Source organism: Bos mutus, chromosome 3 (assembly GCF_027580195.1).
Source record: "Bos mutus isolate GX-2022 chromosome 3, NWIPB_WYAK_1.1, whole genome shotgun sequence".
Taxonomy (NCBI): domain Eukaryota; kingdom Metazoa; phylum Chordata; class Mammalia; order Artiodactyla; family Bovidae; genus Bos; species Bos mutus.
This window is the reverse complement of record NC_091619.1, coordinates 64759555-64774112: the sequence shown is the minus strand read 5'-3', so window position 1 is coordinate 64774112 and position 14558 is coordinate 64759555. Positions and strand designations below refer to the sequence as shown.

The 14558-nt window shown below is 41.0% G+C and overlaps 1 protein-coding gene across 6 annotated transcripts in view; it reads left to right on the top strand.

The window, feature by feature from the left end:
* Window positions 1-10069: 10069 nt before the first annotated feature.
* The window catches only part of MIGA1 (mitoguardin 1), a 77519-nt gene continuing 73030 nt past the window's right edge, over window positions 10070-14558 (top strand). For 2 of the 6 annotated variants that reach the window (XM_070367833.1, XM_070367831.1), the window contains exons 1-2: window positions 10070-10210; window positions 13481-13593. In XM_070367833.1, the coding sequence (XP_070223934.1) occupies window positions 13495-13593 (99 nt within the window). In that variant the 5' untranslated portion in view covers window positions 10070-10210; window positions 13481-13494. Of the gene's footprint in view, window positions 10211-10349; window positions 10538-13480; window positions 13594-14558 lie in introns of those variants that run through there. The other 4 variants (XM_070367836.1, XM_070367835.1, XM_070367832.1 and 1 more) reach the window with 3 other exon arrangements.

Below are 14558 nucleotides of genomic sequence, written 5' to 3'. Positions count from 1 at the left end.
TTCTCTGAACTCTATTTCTCTCTTGTTCTCAATATTCTCAGAGATTAGTACTGAAGAACACAAACCTTTGTTGGCTTTCAACTGGGGGCAGTTGACATCGGCCCCCTGGTGGATATTTGGCAACATCCTTCAAGAGGACTAGAGAAAATAAGAATTACATTCCTTTGCATTAACCTGACAAAGGAGTCCAAAATGTTATTAGTGACACTGTTGAGAAACCCTGTTTAAACTAAAACTGACGCTTTAGAATACGTCTTTGGTTATAAGTGGTAGGTAAGATAAGGTAAATAGTCACTCAGTGGTGTCCGACTCTTTGCAACCCCATGGACAATAACCCCCAAGCTCCTCTATTCATGGAATTCTCCAGGCAAGGATACTGGAGTGGGTAGCCATTCCCTTCTCTAGAAGATCTTCCTCACCCAAGGATCAAGCCAGGGTCTCCAGCATTGCAGGCAGATTCTTTACCATCCGAGCTGCTGCTGCTGCTAAGTCGCTTCAGTCGTGTCCGACTCTGTGTGACCCCATAGATGGCACTAGAAAGCCCCAGTAAGTGACAGAAATCTAATTAAATCATGGTTCCTAATTTGATGAACACACTGGATTTGGTAGGGAGCAAGCAGAAAACAAATTCGTTCTCTCTCATTATTGTCCCTGAATATCTCTAAGGATCCCTCCCTATTCCTCAGACAAAATCTTAGTCAAAGCCTTTAGTTTTTTCCCTGGAATTATGATCTCTTTAATATTCATTTTTTTGAGTTTGCCATCTTACAGGGTTTTGTTTTTTTTGGTCATGCCACACAGCTTGTGAGATCTTAGTTCCCCAACCAGCGTGACAAAACTCTCTTAGCATTTTCCCTGCTTCATTGTGTACTTCAAGGCCAAACTTCCCTATTATTCTGAGTATCTCTTGACTTCCTACTTTTGCATTCTGATCCCTTATGATGAAAAGAACATCTTTCTGGAGTGTGAGTTCTAAAAGATCTTATAGGTCTTCACAGAACCGGTGAACTTCAGGTACTTCAGCATCAGTGATTGGGGTATAGGCCTAGATTACTATGATGTTGAATAGTTTGCCTTAGAAGCAAACTGAGATCATTTTGTCATTTTTGAAGTTACATCCAAGTACTGAATTCTGGACTCTTGTTGACTATGAGGGCTATTCCATTTCTTCTAAGGGATTCTTGCCCACAGTAGCAGATATAATGGTAATCTGAATTAAATTCTCCCATTCCCATCCATTTTAGTTCACTGATTCCTAGGATATCTATGTTCAGTCTTGCCATCTCCTGCTTGCCATGTCCAATTTACCTTGATTCATGGACCTAACATTCCAGGTTCCTATGCAGCAATGGACTTTATTTCATCATCAGACATATCCACAACTGAATGTTGTTTCTGCTTTGGCCCAGCCAACTTCATTCTTTCTGGAGCTATTAGTAATTGCCCTCCACTCTTCCCCAGTAGCATATTGGATACCTTCTGATCTGAGAGGCTCAACTTCTGGTGTGGTGTCTTTCTGCCTTTTCATACCGTTCTCGGGGTTCTCAAGGCAAGAATACTGGAATAACTTGGCATTTCCTCCTACCATTTACTTCTTTTTTTTTTCCATTTACTTCTTAAAGAGATGAGAATACCAGATCAACTTACTTGTCTCCTGAGAAATCTGTATGCAGATCAAGAAGCAACAGAACCAGACATGGAACAACTGACTGGTTCAAAATTGGGAAAGGAGTATGACAAGGCTGCCTGCTTACATAACTTATATGCAGAGTACATCAAGCAAAATGCCAGGCTGAATGAATCACAAGCTGGAATCAAGATTGCCAGGAGAACTGTTAACAACCTTAGATATGCAGAAGATACTACTCTAATGGCAGATGGTGAAGAGATACTAAAGAGCCTCTTGATGCAGATGAAACAGGAGAATGAAAAAGCTGGCTTGAAACTCAGTGTTTAAAAAAAAGCTAAGACCATGGCATCTGATCCCATCGCTTCATGGCAAATAGAAGGGGAAAAAGTGGAAGCAGTGACAGATTTTATTTTCTTGGACTCCAAAATCACTGCAGGAGGTGACTGCAGCCTTGAAATTAAAAGATGCCTACTCCTTAGAAGGAAAACTATGACAAACCTAGATAGCATGTTAAAAAGCAGAGACATCACTTTGCTGACAAAGGACCATATAGTCAAAGGTATGGTGTTTCCAGTAGTCGTGTACAGATGTGAGAGTTGAACCATCAAAAAGACTGAACACCAAAGAATTGATGCTTTTGAATGGTGGTACGGGAGAAGACTCTTGAGAGTTCCTTAGACAGCAAGGAGATCAAACCAATCAATCCTAAAAGAAATCAACCCTGAATTTCATTGGAAGGACAAATGCTGAAGCTGAAGCTGTAATACTTTGGTCACCTGATACGAAGAGCTGACTCATGAAAAAGACCTTGATGCTGGGAAAGATTGAATGTAAAAGGAGAAAGCGGTGGTAGAGGATGAGATGGTTAACTAGCATCAATAACTCGGAGGACATGAATTTAAACAAACTCAGGGAGACAGTAGAGGACAGAGGAGCCTGGCTTGCTGCAGTCTATAGAGTTGCAGAGTCAGACCTGACTTAGTGATTGAAAGACAATTTCCTGTACCAGGTATTGAATGATGACCCTTGGCAGTGAAAATACAGATAACCAGTGGACCATCCAACAGATGAGATGGTTGGATGGCATCTCTGACTCCATGGACATAAGTTTGAGTAAACTCCGGGAGTTGGTGATGGACAGGGAGGCCTGGTGTGCTACAGTCCATGGGGTTGCAAAGAGTTGGACACAACTGAGCGACTGAACTGAAACTGACTGAACCACTGGACCACCAGGGATTTCCCTTCATCTCACTGTTCTAAGAGCAGAGATTTCAGTTTAAAAAAATCCCAAATTGGGACTTTCCTGGTAGTCCAGTGAGTAAGACTCCAGGCTCCCAAAATAGGGGGCCTGGGTTCAATCCCTGGTCAGGGAACTAGATCCTACATGCATACTGTGAGTAAGAGTCTGCAACGAAGACCCTGAGAAAGCCATAACTAAGACCCAGCACAGCCAAAATAAACAAATACATGAATATTTAAAAAAATTTAAATCCCAAATAATGGGCTTATTGTCTTCACCTGGATTAAATGTTTGCCTTGGAGCATTCAGCAAGTACATAAAAGAATAGAGTAGCTCCAATGACAATTACATGGATGAATGGAATGGAAATTTCCAAGAGAGAAAAGTAGGGGATCAGGTCAACCCAATATCACACACACACAAACTGATACTGGTTTAAAAGCTGAGGAAGAAGGTTTCTGATGAGCCAGAGAGGGGAGAATTTTTAGGCACAGTGAACTGCTTAGATGAAACCACATCAGCAAGAGGCCAAGTGCTAATCTGGGAATTTGCAAGGGGTCAGTTTTACTGGTCCAGAGATTGAGGGCAGGGAGTAACAGGACAGACTACACATAGAAGGCAGGTCGTGAATGATCATGTCAGTAAAGCAGACTTTCCTCTCTAAAGATCCATGAAGAACTTTGAGAAAACCAACGACATGATGAGATTTACATGTTGGATTACTTGGATAGTAATGATGAGCATAGATTGGAGACTATTGAAGAATCTAGACAAAGCGAAGTAAAGGCCCCGCAGCGGAGATGACTGTGAGAACTACTTAGGGGAATAAAATCAGTAGACTTTGAACTGACTACATGGGGATGGAACCTCAGAAGTTTCCTCTACAGAGTCTCTTCCTTTCTATTTTGATAGTTCCCTACCAAGTTTCTCTGACTCTAGTCTCACTCTACTCTAGTACCATACCATACTTCTGAACACAACTCTTCCTAAAACACAAATCAAATCACATAATGCTTTAATGATTCCTTGTTACTCCAGAGATTTTCTTTTTTCTCTTCAAGGATCTATGATGAGAGGAGCAAATCGCCCAGGGTTTAACATCTAAGTATCTTGCACCTGTCTGAACAAGAGACTAGCTTTTCAAATTGTGTGCCCTAAGCACCTGCTTCCCTAATCCTACTCCCCCTTGTCTTTAGTATTAGCCAAATTTACTCCTTCTATCTCATTTTTTGTTCACCAAATGAAACATCCTATCCTCATCTATTCTAATCTACATCCCATTCTCCTAAAAGGCAAAACACTTGCTTGTGCCCCTCCTATTTAGTGCCGCTTTCCTTAAGCCTAAATCCTTAGAATGCCCCCTCCTCCTTTTTAAAAAAATCTTCGCTGCGCTGCATCTTCTCTGTAAAGTGCAGGCTCCTTACTGCCGGGGCGCAGGCTTTCTCTAGTTGTGGCACCTAGGGCCTTCTTTCTAGTTGTGGTCAGCGGGCCTTCTCTTGCGGCCTAGCATGGGCTCCAGAGCACACTAACTCAGCAGTTGTGGCAAGGCGGCTCTCTAGCTACAGCCCTGGCGCCCAGGGTCACTTGCCCCTAGGTATGTGGAATCTCCTCTCAGCAGGGATCCAACATGCATCCCTTGTTAGCAAGGCAAATTCTTAACCACTAGACCCCCAGGGAAGACATCGTATTTTTTGTTAAAAGTGAACCCCCACTCATCTTTCAAGAGTTATCTCCTAGGAGAAGCTTTCTTTAACTTTCCCAGGCCATATGAGCCTGTCCTTGTATTCTCTAGAGTACTTTCTAGTGATATTATACTGCTGATTATAAATTGTACAGTTTAATATCATTATACATTGCAATAATTTTTTCAGTCTCCTGAATCAAACTATGGGCAGGGATCTTTCTTACTTATTCTGGTATTTCCAGCATTAAGCATAGTACAAGGCACAGTGTAGAAAATGGACAAATCAATAAATTTGCTGCTTAAAAATATGAATAAATGTGAAAATATGCAAAAATTATGTATTTTCTAACTTGGAGAGAGAGTTACTTTTTCATACTTTTCAAAATGTCCATGATTTAAATATACAGGCAGTAGATACACTTCATCTTATTAATTAATTAATTTATTTTTGTTTTCAGACTGCACTGGGCTGCATGCAAGAGTTGTTGGACCAGGGATCGAACCTGCACCTTCTGCAGCAGAAGCATAGAGTCTTAAGCACTGGACCACCAGGGAAGTCCTTCATTTTATTTATTTATTTATATTTTAAAAAATTTATTTATTTATTGAAGGATAATTGCTTTACCAACTTTTGTTGTTTTCTGTCAAACCTCAACATGAAACAGCCATAGGTATACATATATCCCCTCCCTTTTGAGCCTCCCTCCCATCTCACTCCCCATCCCACGCCTCTAGGTTGATACAGAGCCCCATTTGAGTTTCCTGAGCCATACAGCGAATTCCTGTTGGCTATCTATTTTACATATGGTAATGTAAGTTTCCATGTTACTCTTTCCATACATCTCACCCCCTACTCCTCTCTCTCCATGTCCATAAGTCTATTCTCTACGTCTATTTCTCCTTTGCTGTCCTGTAAATCAATTCTTCAGTACCAATTTTCTAGATTCCGTATATGTGCATTCAGTTCAGTTCAGTTGCTCAGCCATGTCCAACTCTTTGCGACCCCATGGACTGCAGCACGCCAGGCTTCCCTGTCCATCACCAACTCCTGGAGCTTACTTAAACTCATGTCCATCGAGTCGGCGATGCCATCCAACCATCTCATCTTCTGTCATCCTATTCTCCTGCCTTCAATCTTTCCCAGCATCTGGGTCTTTTCTAAGGAGTCTGTTCTTCACATCAGGTGGCCAAAATATTGGAGTTTCAGCTTCAGCATCAAAGGAGATCAAACCAGTCAATCCTAAAGAAAATCAGTCCTGAATATTCATTGGAAGGACTGATGCTGAAGCTGAGGCCCAGGTGGCTCAGTAGTAAAGAACCCACCTGCTAATGCAGGAGACGTGGATTCAATCTCTGGGTCAGGAAGATCCCCTGAAGGAGGAAATGACAATCCACTCCAGTATTCTTGCCTATAAAATCCCTTGGACAGAAGAGGCTGGCAGGCTACCACTCATGGGGTGGAAAGAATTGGATATGACTGAGTGAGCATGTACATAAGGCAATGCAGGAAAGGCATGCAGTCTCTGGCCTCCCATCTCTAGCTTTTATCATTTTCATAACCTCCTTAAGTCTCAATTTTTTTCACATAAAAAATCTTGGAGGATAACGCCTTTATTAAGATACAATTCACCTGCTATACGATTAACATATTTAAAGTATACAGTTGAATAGTTTTTAGTATATTCACACATTTGCACAACCAGAACCACAATCTAAATTTAGAACATTTCACTATCCCGCAAAAGAAGTTTCATGCTATATAGGAATCCCCTCCATTTCCCCTCAGCTCTTTCTACCCTGGGTGACCATTAACCTGCTTTCTTAATAGAGTTGTCTTCTGGAAGTTTCACATAAGCAAAATCATACAATAACATAATCCTTTATGACTGGCTTCTTAACACATTTTCAAAGTTTACCCATGTTGTAGCGTGTATCAGTATTTCAATTATTTTTATGGCCAAATAATATTCTATTATGTAAATTTACTACATTTTATTTATCCATTTATCAGTTAGTAGACATTTGAGTTGCTTTTATTTTTCTTTTTGTTCTTTCTTGATTGTGTCTTAGTGCCCCAACCAGGGATAAACCACGCCCCGGACAGTGGAAGCACAATAGTCTTAACCACTGAACTGCCAGGGAAGTCCCTGGATTGCTTTTATTTTTCAGCTATTATGAATAATGCTACTATGCACATTCATGTATAATTTGTACTTTGATGTATGTTCTCATTTCTCTTGCGTATTGTCTAGGCGTAGAATTGCTGGGTCATGTAGTAACTCTATGTTTAACATTTTGAGGAACTGAATCTGCAATATTTGGATGTGTAGGGAATAGATGTTCTAAATTAGCATCTAGATGTCTGGGTTGGCTTAGTTCTGACTTGTAGAGGAGTCTTGTCAAACACTCTTGGGTGGGTGAAAAGAACAAAGATACAAGAGCCAGTATGTGCCCAATGGCATTCTGTTGATTTAAAGGAAGGACCTGAGTTATTTCTGGGGACTCTGCCAGGTTTTAGCAGTTAATGCAATAGGTAATTGGATACATGAATTACCTAAAATAATTCATTTACTTAGGTAATGTAATTGGTTTTAATTGTCAGAGTGCTAGACTTTGTTCAGGCTTAAAGTTGACACTTGATAAGTACAGGTTCCACCAATAATTAATGAAGTACATTGGTTATATATTATCTCAGCTGGAGTGAGCAGTAATCCTAAGTATCTGGAATAAAATGTCAGAAATACCCAATCAGTAGAGTCAAATCCAACTTTGGTGTTTTCTGCATGTGGTCTACTCCTAAGAGCTGGCTGGGTCTTTTCTTCGGTCCCTTTAACACATTCCTCCATGATGATCTCCTCCCCTCTCCCAACTTGCTGGGTACTTTTCACTGTTTCATTTCCTAATACTTCAAAAAAAAAAAAAAATCTGTAGCTAACCATTTAGATGGTCCACTTTGGTCCTGATTTCAAGATATAACCTTTTAAGATATAATAATTCAAGCCTGCTACATTCTGTTGTATTCTCATGGTTCATAGGAAAATTTTCCTTGCAAAATTGCAAGTATAGGCCATTTCTGCTGTAGTCCTCTCTCTTTCTGCTGTGTCATCAAATGCCTCTTTGGATAGTCTATTGCCTTTAGATTCTCCCAGATGATACAAACTACTGGGCACAGAGCTCAAATTGAGTTTTTTTTTTTTTTGGCTGCACCACACAGTATGTGGGATCTTAGTTCCCTCAGGATTAGATCCCTGAGTCTGGAAGATCCTCTGGAGTAGGAAATGGCAACCCACTCTAGTATTCTTGCTTGGGAAATTCCTTGGACAGAGGAGCCTCACGGGCTACAATTCATGGGATAGCAAAGAGTTGAACAGGACTGAGCACACACATCATCATCATTATTACTCTTCTTCCCATTAGGCTCAAAGTTTGAAAGTTGTGGGAAGTAGAAAAGAGGCAGCAGAGAGAAGATGGAGAAATAAACAAACACAGCCTTACAAATTTCAGGTTCTTCAAGTGTCAAGAGCACCATTTAGTTTATGCTGCTGCTGTTGCTGCTGCTAAGTCATGTCCGACTCTGTGCGACCCCGTAGATGGCAGCCCACCAGGCTCCCCCATCCCCGGGATTCTCCAGGCAAGAACACTGGCTATGCTATGCTAAGTCACTTCAGTCGTGTCCGACTCTGTGCGACACCATAGACGGCAGCCCACGAGGCTCCCCCGTCCCTGGGATTCTCCAGGTAAGAACACTGGAGTGGGCTGCCATTTCCTTTTCCAATGCATGAAAATGAAAAGTAAAAGTGAAGTCGCTCAGTCGTGTCCGACTCTTAGCAACCCCATGGATTGCAGCCTAACAGGCTCCTCTGTCCATGGGATTTTCCAAGCAAGAGTACTGGAGTGGGGTGCCATTGCCTTCTCCAACGTATGAAAGTGAAAAGTGAAAGTGAAGTCACTCAGTCGTGTCCGACTCTTAGCAACCCCATGGATTGCAGCCTAACAGGCTCCTCTGTCCATGGGATTTTCCAAGCAAGAGTACTGGAGTGGGGTGCCATTGCCTTCTCCAACGTATGAAAGTGAAAAGTGAAAGTGAAGTCACTCAGTCGTGTCCGACTCTTAGCAACCCCATGGACTGCAGCCTACCAGGCTCCTTTGTCCATGGGATTTTCCAGGCAAGAGTACTGGAGTGGGTTGCCATTGCCTTCTCCGATTTACTTTATAAGTGCACAATATTTTTAAATAGGGGCTTCCCAGGTGGCGCTAGTGATAAAGAATTGGCCTGCCAGTGCTGGAGACCAAGAGAGGTGGGGTTTGATCCCTGGGTCTTGAAGATCTCTTGGAGGACGGCATGGCAACTCACTCCAGTATTCTTGCCTGGATAATCCCATGGACAGAGGAGCCTGGCAGACTACAGTCCACAGGGTTGCAAAGAGTTGGACACGACTGAAGTGACTTAGCACCCATGCATGCGTTTTCACTTAGAACTCAGTCTGTACAATTTTAGTTATTATTCATCTAGTAATGTCACCTGTGGGCTTCCCCAGTGGCTCAGCAGTAAAGAATCTGCCTGCAAAGCGGGAGACAAGGAGACTCCTGTTCCATCTCTGGGTCAGGAAGATCTCCTGGATTAGGAAATGGCAACCCACTCCAGTGATCTTGCCCAGAAAATCCCAAGGACGGGGGAGCTTAGCGGAGTACAGTCCACGGGGTTGCAAAAGTCAGACACAACTGAGCCACTAAACAACAACAATAATGTCACACATTGGTATTACTGTTCATCCTATTTTCCATTTCACTAACAGGGACTTTTGAACACCACCAGAAATAATTGTTCATTCTTGTTTCTTAGATAGGAATAGTAACATGTGCTCTCATGTTTTAGCAATCCTTGCAAAATTATTTTGGCTTTTCACCACAAATATGCTCAGAAGTTGGAATTTTTAAATCCGCAATTTGGACGAAATGTTTGGGCTCAGGACTGCATATAAAAACAGCATGTTATTTTATTTTTCTCTCTCCTCCCTCGTTAGTGTATGTGTTTTAGACAGAACCTCAGAGCTGTGAATACCTTGCCTAACTTAGGGAAAAGCTAAAAAGGAATCGAAGTAAATAAAACATCATTAATACAGGATTGGAATGCTCAACATTAATTTATTTAGGGGCTGAAAGTCTGTAGTAGACGTTCTTAACCTGGGAGCCATGGATTGGTTCAGAGTATCTAACTATATATATATAATAGATATATATTATATATATTCTCTTGGTAATGTACAAGCTATTTTCTTTTACTAATGTATTTAAATGACATATAGAGAAAATGTCCCATATTTTTCACCAGATTCCTAGGATGGTCCTGGGGCCCTCAAAAGGTTACAAACTGCGATGCCATTTCTTAACAGCACTGTAACAGGATGCAATTCTTCCACTGTACATTTCACAGCCATTCGGGAAAGGCAGGAGCCTCTACCCTCAACAAAAATGGCGGGAGCTGCTTCACACGTAGCCCCTCACGCAGAAAGGCTAGGAGGCCCCCGCTACTTTCTCTCCACCTTCCCACTCCTGACCCCGGAAGGACTCCGCCCCCGGGGCCAGGCTGCGGCTCAGCGCCGGGCTGCTGCGGGGAAGCAGGCGTGGACCGGCTGCACTGGGCCTGGAGCATCAGGTACGTGGGTGGAGGGCTGTGTGGGGTCTCAGCGGCCGCGGGTTAGTGGCAGAAGGGTGGGCGGGAGCTCTGGCCTTCGCCCTCTGGATTCCGTGTCTGGGAGGAGGAATAGAAAGCCGAAGGGAGGCCCGCCACGGAGCGCTGAATCAGGGTGGGCTGGCTGGCGACCGCTTGGAGCCCGAGCGAGGGTCTGGGTGGCCGAGCCGAGAGGGAGCCCCTTTCCTGGTCATCTTGGTGAAGAAAAAGAAGGCTGCAGAGGAGAACGCAGTGAGGGCGGAGGAGGCTTGCGGGAGGAGCCGCTGGTGTGGTCCAAGTTTCTGCAAGAATGTCAGTGGTTTGAGCGGGGAGTGGTTTTTGGAGGAGGAAGATTATGCTTTCTTTCAAGGGGCTTACTGAGAATAATTTAGCATCAGGAGGTTTGTGGCGTCGGAGCCCTCCTGTAAATAAAGTTGTTCAACGTTTATTTTATGGAGAGAAGACTCTAAAAGATTTTGCTCATGCACAGACCTTTATTATTATTATTTTATCAGTATTTCAAGTAAGCGTTTTTGCTGTATTTCAAGTATCTTCTCAGAATTCTGTTGTATAGATTTACATTTCATGACAAAATTTGGGGGATATTGCAGACTTTCATTCTTGCTTGGATTATAAAGTCCAATTTAAGTGTGTTTAAGAAACAAACTGTGTATATGACATATTTTAAAAAGTGTCTCATGGTTAGAATGGAGAGAAGCGAGTGATACTACAGAGTATAATATTTTTGGTGATGATGAAACTGTCTCCATTTTTTTTTTATTAATACGTTTGAAAGCAACTGAAATGACTGGTTTTAAGAAGCTGTTCAATTATTAATGATTAAGTTTGGAATCACTCAGCGATTTTAAATGAAAGGGTATGAGGTGATTAGAATGCAAAAGTGAACATTTATTTTAAGAAAACCACTGCAGCAAATTGAAGTGTTTGCTTTATTTTCTTTTTCTTCTGCTTCAAAATCTGGAACTATATTATGGAGAAAATCACTTTGGGTGAATTACTTCCAGGATTTAAAAAAAATGCAATAGTATAGGTACCTTTATTGGTCCAGAATCTATTTAGTTACTAAAAATGTTTCTCAAAATGAAGTTTTTTTCCGGGGAGGGGTAAATGTGCTTCCTTCTTGTTTTGTGAAACATTTGAAAAAAGTAATACATGTAGACACTTTATAAAGCAAATATTACAGAAGCACTTTTAATGAAAAATAGTGGTTTCCTGCCACCCTGCATTCCTAGTCTTATTTCTCAGACTTATTTTTCACTTGTTTAACAGTTTCTTCATGGTTTCCTTGTATTTCTCATTAATATGTCTGTACCACAGTTTGTCAGTTGGGATTAACATATTGATTATACTAAGACGAAAGATTGTAGTTAGAATATGAGTGTGGGGAAAATTAAGTTTCCACTCCTTGGGTGTCACTAATAGGGAAAAAGTAAACTGTCAGTAGCAGTAACCTGCCTTAAGAAATCTTGCTGTGTTTGATATGAAAACGAAACTATTAATCAGTGGTTTTGATAGACTTCTGAAAAAAAAAAAAGGTTATTAACAGAAAGGTTAGAAAAAGAGCAGAAATAAATGACTTGAAGAAAGTATAGCAAATAAGCTATAGAGGGATTGTTGGTAATTTTAATTTTCTGGTAGTTTGTACAGCACCATCCAAGGAAAAGAAATATTAAATTTGGTAGGCATAAACATTCTAGTTAGTGGGAAGGCCTACTCTTGTATAATACATCAGAAACAGTTCTCAGGCTTTTTCCCAGCCTGTATGAAATGTTGTTAAGTGAAAGTGGAAGTGAAGTCGCTCAGTTGTGCCTGACTCTTTGGGACCCTATGGACAGTAGCCTGCACCAAGCTCCTCCGTCCATGGGATTTTCAAGGCAAGAGTACTGGAGTGGGTTGCCATTTCATTCTCCAGGGAATCTTCCCTACCCAGGGATCGAACCCTGGTCTCTCCCATTGTAGACAAGACGCTCTACCGCCTGAGCCACCAGGGAAGTACTACACTTGATCTTAGCCAAAACGCCGAGAAGCGAAATATTGTTAAGGACCCATTAATTTTGTGCTTACCACAGAGCCTTTTATACTTAATTCAACTCCCTACAATGTCTTATTTCAGAAAGGTTATGTTTTGATAACATATAAAAGTATTGAGAGGTGATATATGTATACCTATGGCTGATTCATGTTGAGGTTTGACAGGAAACAAAATTCTGTAAAGCAGTTATCCTTCAATTAGAAAATAAATAAATTTTTAAAAGTTTTCTTTCACTAGTGTATTTCCTTAATATAAGTGAACAAATTTGTATACTTAATTTATATATTAGTATTGTGTGAATTTGTTTAATGTGTGTCCAGCTGGGTACACGTATAAAATTTGAGTTTCTGGCTCTACAAAGCATAGACCTAGGCCCTTAACCATTGTGTTTTTATCAGCATTCTGCTATCTTTATGGGTCTCTCTTAGTGATGACTGCCTTCTCTGTGAACAACTGACATTTCTTTCATTGGTTTCAGTAGAAATCGGCATTAAAGCAATATTAAAATTTCATAGCCGGTATATGTCATTTCTTTCAAGAGCTTAACAGTTTTTAAAAAATGGAACAGTTCACTTTCACTTTCACTTTCATGCACTGGAGAAGGAAATGGCAACCCACTCCAGTATTCTTGCCTGGAGGACCCCAGGGCCGGGGAGCCTGGTGGGCTGCCGTCTGTGGGGTCGCACAGAGTCGGACACGACTGAAGCGACTTAGCAGCAGCAGCAGGAAGATAAACGCTTGAACTATGAAGTTCAGTGAGCCCTGAGGTTCATTTCCAGCCCCTAAGGTCAAGATTCCAATCAAATTTCTTTCAGTGCCCCCCCCCCAATCCCTGTTGTTGTTGGAAGGAAAGTGGAAATAAAAATATTTTAAGTTACTGTTTAAAAGCTGAAACATTTATTTCACTAGAAAAGAGAGAATCTAGAACCCACAATTTTTAAAGGAAAGTTTACTAGCTGAACTCAAAGTTCAAATCTAACTCATTTTCTTTTTGGCTACTTTGGCTAATAAATAAACTTTTAGCTTAAGTAAATTTGGTTCAGAATATTATTTTCTTCAGGTTAGTGTAATATGATTAATTAAGTGCAAAAAAAAAAAAAGAAAAGCTTTTTAAAGAGTTAAATTTTCAATTTGTATCTTTCATTTGGTAGAATAACTAGAAATCTTTGTGGCTAATATATTTTGTGTTTCATTTAATTAAGATAGAAGAGGAGTCATGTCAGAAGAAACAGTGAGCGAATCACAGTTTTCCTTGAAGACAGCAGCACTGAGAGTGTTTGATCTTCCTCTGTCTTGGTACTATTCTCTCTGCCAGGTAAAAAAACTAAAGGAAATACGACGTTGAATAATAAGTTTATTGCTCAGAGCATATTATGTTTACAGTATTTAAATTTCCTTTGGGGTTTTAAATGGTTCAAAGTGTTTGTTAAAGTAGTTTAAAACTTACTTGGTTTTTATTTATTTCATGTTTTTTTTTGTTGTTTTTGTTATCAAAAATCTTAAGTGAATTTACACAGTCTGTTATTACAATTATTTTCAGATAATTATGTTATTTAAATAGACTTGTTCTCACTATTGGAGAAGGCAATGGCACCCCATTCCAGTACTCTTGCCTGGAAAATCCCATGGACGGAGGAGCCTGGTGGGCTGCAGTCCATGGGGTCGATAAGAGTCGGACACGACTTCGACTTCACTTTCACTTTTCACTTTCATGCATTGGAGAAGGAAATGGCAACCCACTCCAGTGTTCTTGCCTGGAGAATCCCAGGGACAGGGGAGCCTGGTGGGCTGCTGTCAATGGGGTCGCACAGCGTCAGACACGACTGAAGTGACTTAGCAGTAGTAGCAGTTCTCACTATTAAACAATCCTTTCATTTTAATTTTGTTTTACTGTGGTAAAATATATATATAGCATAAAATTTACCATTTTCACCATTTTTAAATGTGCAGTTCAGTAGCATTAGGTGCATTTATACTGTTATGCAACCAACCTTGAGAACTCTTCATCTTGTAAAACTGGAACTCTAGTGCCACTAAGCAGCAGTTTTTATTTTTCTTCCCACCAGCTACTTGCAACCTCCATTGTATGTTCTGTCTCTATGAATGTGACTACTCTAGATACTTCATAGGGCTTCCCTGGTGACTCAGTTGGTAAAGAATCTGCCTGCAATGCAGGAGACCATCTGCAGTGCAGGAGACCTGGGTTCGAAAGATCCCCTGGAGAAGGACATGGAAACCCACTCCAGTATTCTTGCCTGGGAAACCCCTTGGACAGAAGAG